The sequence below is a fragment of the Corvus brachyrhynchos genome, unplaced genomic scaffold (genome assembly GCF_000691975.1).
Source record: "Corvus brachyrhynchos isolate BGI_N302 unplaced genomic scaffold, ASM69197v1 scaffold6, whole genome shotgun sequence".
Lineage (NCBI taxonomy): Eukaryota > Metazoa > Chordata > Aves > Passeriformes > Corvidae > Corvus > Corvus brachyrhynchos.
The window spans coordinates 1,835,757-1,842,919 of record NW_008238632.1 but is presented as its reverse complement, the minus strand read 5'-3'; the positions used below and the strand labels follow the sequence as shown (position 1 = coordinate 1,842,919).

Genomic DNA, 7,163 nt, shown 5'->3' with positions numbered 1-7,163 from the left:
CCACCGCCATCTTTGGCGAGGGCAGGGGGCGGCCCAGGGCGCTGCCAGAGCGGCGGCTCGGGATACACGAGCCCGCAAAATCGCCTCCTTGCGCAGAAGGAATCACTTCCAAATTTCGGAGACAATCTGCTCTTTTATGCGCCACGTAGGACATAGATCAGCTCGGTGTGTGTGCATCAGCTTGAATACATGAGATGTTTCAATCATAAGTCTGTATGTTAGCTCTCATTTTTCCTTTTAAAAATACCTTCTAAGCTTTTCATTCTCCTAATTTCTTGATTAGATCAGCATATTTTATCATTCTTCTCATTATGGAGTTGTGCTTTATGGAAGTCCTTTTATGAATAAACTTCTTACACCTGTGAGAACTTCTGTTTAAGTCAGTGAGAATTTTGCGTTTGAAAGGAGGAGGTGGGGAGGGGGTGTTCAGTCTTAGAAAATTAATAGCAGAGCAGCAGCTGCAGCTTTTGCCATATTATATCCTACATCTGTCTATGTCTACGTCCCTTAAAATACAGACACTGAGATTATTCCAGTTGGACACAGATCACCCTAATTAGTCACAATGACCCATCTATATATTAAAAGATAAAAATGCAAAAGTATCATTTTACACTTCAGAAGTTACAGCAAAGGCAAGTTAGATTGTTTAATTCCAGTTACCTCATGGGACTTGGACCATGGTTACGTATTCCTGCTACCTGGCTGTATATTTAAAACTAAACCTTGACTGCAAAATCCACTGTAAAGCCACAAAAATGTCCATTTGCTTAACCTGGCACTCAGATGCAGAATTAGGCAGTTCTACTCATTCTTCGATCTTGTAATAAAAATGAAAACAAATGTGTTTATCAGATAGCCTCCAGGATTTTAGAATAAAATCAGTTCAAATTCAATGCAAGTGAATCTCAGTTTAATGTATTCTCTGGATTATCACAGCAGTTCCTAAAGCCTCATAACTGGAAATTTATGGGCTTCATTTATTGACATCAAACAAGATCAGATTTTTTAACCCCGGGGCAAAGGAATACCTCACAGAATTGGCTGCTCCAGGCCAAATTCAACCACTGTTAGCTTCTGTGGAATCTTTTAACATCAATTTATCTCTTCAAAATGCAAGTTACAAGACAGTTTTCTGAGCCAAGTGTTTTTAAAGTAACTGCCCTTTGTGACTGGGATGTCAGTAACAATGCTTGAAAGTCCACCACAGTAGTACAGTAAGTAAGTTTGGACACTGCCATTTGAGAGGTGTTAGGGAGTCAGGTGCTTGATGGTGTAAAGTCCAGTTACTCTATGGACAATTTATCACTGAATTGGAAAGGTTTCATCAAGTGCATTTTTTTCCAAGCTGGTTGATCTTTCTTAACAAGTGAAATTCTGCAAAGAGGTTATGCAAACAGGAACCAGTTCTTATCAGCTGCCCAGCTGTTTTGTAAAGACACGATTAAAAGAATTTTCATAGACATAAAGATCACGAATTGGATAAAAGGTTACAAGGAAGTCCTGAGAGAAGGACTAGTTCCCAAATATTTTTTTCACAGACAAACTTGAGAGTTCAGGTTTTAAAGATCCATGGAAGTAGAAAGCAAAATAATACAGGCAGTGAAAGTATTTGAGTAGGATGGTTTTGAGGTAGAATAACAACAAAAGAAACAAAAGCTATTTTACAGGCAAAGAGAGAAGGGCCCAACAAATGAAGTTGCTAAACATGACTCTATTTCCTTCTCAGCTTCTGGGCAGCTGAATAAATTCAAGAAACATGAAGGACCACCAACCATACCAGCATTTTATATGCAGCTATTGAAACCAGATGGTCTACCAGCCAGCTCCTTCCAGCTAACACCAAATCACAGAATCACAGAATTGATTAAGTTGGAAAAGACCTCGGAGATCACCGAGTCCAACCTCTGACTGAACACCATCATGTCAACTAAACCATGGCACTCAGTGCCACGTCCAGTCTTTCCTTAACCTCCAGGGACAGTGATGCCACCACCTCCTGGGACAGTGATGCCACCACCTCCTCAGGCAGCCCATTCCAATGTCTAATCACCCTTTCTGTGAAGAAATTCCTCCTAATGTCCAACCTAAACCTCCCCTGGCTCAGCCTGAGGCCATTTCCTCTCATTCTGTCAATAGCTGCCTGGGAGAAGAGGCCGACCCCCACCTGCCTGTGGATACAAAAATGCTGCTAGCAAGGATTTTCTTGCTATTTTCTAAGCCCGCTAGAGACTTTTCTCTCTCACAGAAGTAGCAGAGTTATGTAAACAATGAAACACCTGCGGCCTTGAAAAGTCTTGTTTATAGTATAGTAGAAAAATATTTTGACAATGGATGTTTTAGGATTTTAGCCAGTCACTCGCAAGGGGTGGCTGATCCTTTGTCCAATTAGACTATGATGAAAAAAGTCTATGAAAGAGTTTGTAAAATAATTAAATAAATCAATCTTGCTGCACAATTCCTGCCTGCTGGATCTTCTCTCCTCCTCCTTACGGCTGCGGGACACGGTAATATACTCTAGGGCAATTGTTTTTTTTAATACCTGCCTACACCCTCCTTCCAAGGCGTTGTGGAGATCGATAAGGTCTCCCTTGAGCCTCCTCATCTCCAGGCTGAACACGCCCAGCTCCTTCAGCCACTCCTCTTCAGACTTGTGCTCCAGACCCTTCACCACCTTTGTTGTCTTTCTCTGGACTTGCTCCAGCACCTCAATGTCTGTCCTGAATTGAGGGGCCCACAACTGGGCACAGGACTCGAGGTGTGGCATCACCAGTGCAGAAGAATCCAAACGGATTCTTCCGAACAGACGGATCCAACATGAATCAGTAGATGGCAGCCACGTTCCATGCAAAAAACAAGAGCCTTCAGTTGAAGGAAAAAAATCCCTAACTACACTGATATTGCTGTTTTCCTAACACAACCTAATTTCAATAAAAAAAGGGAAAGTTGCTTAGTATGTAGTTTTAGGCTATCTTTATGCAGCTGTGACTTCTCTACGCTCAGCTCGAAGCCATACCCCTCGTTAGCATTAGAATGAGTGGTTGAGATGCTTACTGCAGTATCTCCACCCTTTCAGTCCCAAGGCCTCTGCTCTATTAGAAACACATGTCCCCCATTTCCTCAGCTTGCTAGCTGACAGCTAGCTTAGGTGTGAGTTGAGCTGGCAACCATCGCTGCTGTATGCATAAATCCTTCCAAAACCCTTGCTGGTCAGCAGAAACAGTAATCAGAAAGGCTCAAGTCCAAGTGTTTGAACAACTTATAAAAAGATCTTTTCTACCAGAGAAAGTAGAATGTGAGCTATTTCCTCATGTGCAAGGGCAGGTAGCTTAAAACACTGAAAACATTCAAGGACTGCAGTTAATTTTTGTCTGTCTTTTAACTATTAAACCATGCACTAGGCTCCATGCCATCAAGATTTTCTTCTACAAGTGAATGCTTATTAACTTAAAGAAACATAAAGATGTTTCCAGCTGAAATCCCCATATCATCATAAAGCTGAATGTGTTGCAGCTTTAGAAAAAGCATTTAGAATCTCAGGGTTCATATAAGATTGAAAAACTGGCAACATTGAAAATAAACAAATAAAAGTAACCAAGGGGGTTGCAGGAATGAATGCAAAGGGAAAAGGCCCCCCTCATATGGAGAAACTGAGGGTTATGGCATTTGGAAGGAAGAGGTTGTTAGCATGGAGGCTTTTCTGGAGGTCTAAAAGAACAAAAGAAGCAAGAGGAGAGAAAGAGAAAGACACTGGAGCAAAGGAAAATTTAGACATGGAGATTTAGAAAAAAATGTAAGAATTATGGGGGAAGAGAGTATGAAGCAAGAACAACACAAAATCTTTACCATGGTCACAAGAAAAGGGCTACAACAATGGTCCTGACTGGTAAAATACCCATCCCTGATGATGTACCCACATTGTTCAGTCTGGTTTTGCTGTAATTTGGTAAGCAGATTCCCCATGTTATTACTGTTCCATGATCAGCTGCATCCCTACACAATGGCCACCAGTCTCTATTTACCTCCCTCCTTCTACTTAAATATTGTTTTAAATGTTCAGTGTGTTCATAAATGTATCTTTTCTCAAAGATTGGCAGCTGGCTGCCTCAAAATACTGCCTTCTCCCTATTGAACTTAAAGCTACTTCTCATAGTGATAGAGTGATACACTTAGTCTAACTTTTAAGGATAGCTTTTAGAAACAACGGTTTTTATTTCAGTTTAACTATTTCTACTGCTTGTGACAGTTCTGGCCTAAAGGTTACAAAAATCGCACTATGAACTTTTAATATCTCATTCAAATTTTTGTATCTCCAAGTTTCTTTAAATTCTTTTGAGTTTTTTTAAACACTCATAATTGAAGCATGCTGGACTCTTGAAGACCTCTTTTTCCTGTTTATCAGTGAAGAATTTACAGTGAATCTCCAATCTCTCACTCCTATATATTATCCTGTAGTTAAATAAGAGGGCCTTAAATGATGAGCGAAATTTCACATCCATTTTAAACCCAGCATTTGTGGAGATAGATTTCAGCTTATTCTATGAATTCCCTCCACATTACTATAAACAAAATTCAAAATGCGTATTAGTCTAAAATAATTTTTCTCCCTCTACTGGACATGGATGGCCACAATACATGAAAAATATAAATTGGACAGAGTTATGTTTTAAATTTAATCTCTATAAATCAGGATACATTGAGTTGTGTTTTTTGGTTGGACCAGCTAAATCAAGCCTGTGGCATTTGTCACATGCTGTTTGTAACTCATCAAAAGTTGCATTTATATTTGCAACTAACGAAGTTGGCAAACTCTTGGATGTTAAAATTATAATTATGGTTAAAACCAGAGGCAAATGATTTATAGCTGTAGAAATACATAAAAAAGAGAGGGTCATTATTTCAACAAGTCTACAGCCAACTGCTTGTTCCAAGTTTTAGTCTGTTTTGTCTCTGAAAAAAACAGAGCTGGAACAGGATGGTACTGAACCGTGATTATATACAAACCATCTGGTGTTAAAGATGTTAATTTCAAAGCCCTTGAGAAACAAGTGAACAAGGTAAGAGTACTTCTGATAACAAATGGGGTGTTGTTTCAGTTTTTAAAAAATCCTTGGAATTATCTCCTAATCAAACATGAAAACACAAGAGCTCCTAAATGCCTGATTGTTTGCTTCAGAGAGCTAACAGAGTAAAAGATATATTTTCACTTTATAAAAGCATCAGCAATTTGTATTTGTTACTCAACAGTATTTTGATTTTTTTCCCAGTTTAGCGCTCAACCTCACTCACGGCCAAATCAGTAGAAAAACTACCTTGTATTTGGAATAGACATGGTGCTAACAATGAAGCAAACCTCACAAGTCAGTAATGCTAAGTGGAATAGCATGCTTCTTCCGTCTCCTTTCAGTCCGTGACTTCCTTCTGCACTTGACAAACATGGGCTGTTCTCGAGAACAACAGAGACATATTGTTCTTGCTTCCTATAAGGTGATGTAACTGCAATGCTGAATGGATTAACACCAATTCTGCATTTTTGTGGAAAACACCGTAATTTAGAAAAACACTTTGCCATTCAGACTATAGCAAGAAACAATAACCTACTGTATCTGGCAGATGAGCAAATATTAACTTTTCCCTGCAAATTAGTCTTTAGTTTGCTTGTCATCTTCCCACCCCATTTACTGATTTCTTATCAGCAGAAGCAAATGCCAGGCATATCTTGTTGGAAAAGGGGACTGCTCAATGCAAAAGCAAACAGAGCTACTGAAGCTACTGCAGTGACTAATTTTTCTAATTATTCTGGAATTGATCCTCTGTCTACAGAAGTAATGGAAAACAATGATACAGGAGGAGGCTTTGTGCCAACAAGTGGATTAGTCTTAACATCAGTTTTAAAAGGATGGGACCTATTGATATATAAACAAAGCTAGTAAGTGCTATTTTTCCTTCTCTCTTCTACCTGTTTAATAGAAGCCCCCCCCCCCCAAAAAACCCCCACCATTTGATAAAAGATGAACTTTCACAGTATTTATATCCAAAACCAGACTGCAGTAGTCTCAACATGATTTTCTTTTCAAATCCATTTTGAATTCCCCACAGAGTCATTCTTGGGCTGCAAATAATCTGAAATTTTGGGGCAACTTGTCTTCATATGATGTATTATTTCAAATGCCAAAAAGGATCTCTTCCTCTGCTGGGTACTACACCATAAAAAGTTAGCATAGCTTTTGGCTATATCCCACTAGTTTCCTTCTCTGTGAAGTAATATTTTTGGTAATTATCAAGATTTCAACTATTCTTGACAAGTAAATTGTAGGTGAATGCAAGAAACCGTAATATTTAATCAACATACGGGGTAGTTTTCCAGTTTTCGAGTGCAGCACTTGCGAAGCATGAGGCTGATCCTGTTTAAAGCAGCCATAAACCCTTCAGTGAACTTGAAGCTGCTCGGGAACACAGAGCGAGGCAGGTTTAGGCGGCGGATAATAGTAGAAGGCAAATGATTACTCAGTCCTGACACTGCTCTCAACTCACTGCAAACACTCAAAGCATTTACTCCTGACACGCTAGTTAGAATACCTGTGCCATTAAAAACAAACAAGAAAAGCAGTAAATGATAAAAGTCCCTTTAGCAGGATTAGGTTCAGAGCACAGGACTTGGCTTTTTGCAAACACTGGCTCCTTCAGGTGAGCCCCAAGTACCTCTGAAGGCTCCGGAGCGAGGCAGGGCCCCCGTCGTTTCAGCGGCGGAGAGGCGCAGCCTGACCCCACAGATTTGAAACGCGACCGTGGGCTCGTGTTAGGGGGGAGGACATTACAAAGCAAAGCCCCGCAGGAGACGGCAGGGAAGGGCCGCCCTCGGTCCTCTCCAACAGCCGGTACCGCCGTCCCCTCCCGGGGCACCGCGGCCGCGACTTCCCAAGGGGAGTGGTACCCTTCCAGGCTGACAAGCCCGTGAGGACACGACGTGACTCCTCTTCCTCGAGAGCTCCCACTCGGGACACGGCCGGAACGCCGAGCAGGGGGGCGGAAAAGGTTCTTTCTGCCCGGAGGCGGGGCCGGAGGAGGCGCCCGGTGCTGGGGCCGGCCCAGCCCGCGCTGCCAGTGGATCCGCAGCTGTCGTTCGGCTGGAGCTGGGGTTCCGGAGAGCGATCCCACAAGTG

At 41.4% G+C, this 7,163-nt stretch overlaps 1 protein-coding gene across 1 annotated transcript in view; it reads right to left on the bottom strand.

The window, feature by feature from the left end:
* The window catches only part of PEX7 (peroxisomal biogenesis factor 7), a 62,591-nt gene that overhangs the window by 43,437 nt on the left and 11,991 nt on the right, over positions 1–7,163 (bottom strand). Inside the window, exon 2 of the mRNA XM_017737260.1 lies at positions 776–781. Within this exon, the coding sequence (XP_017592749.1) occupies positions 776–781 (6 nt within the window). The remainder of the gene's footprint in view (positions 1–775; positions 782–7,163) is intronic.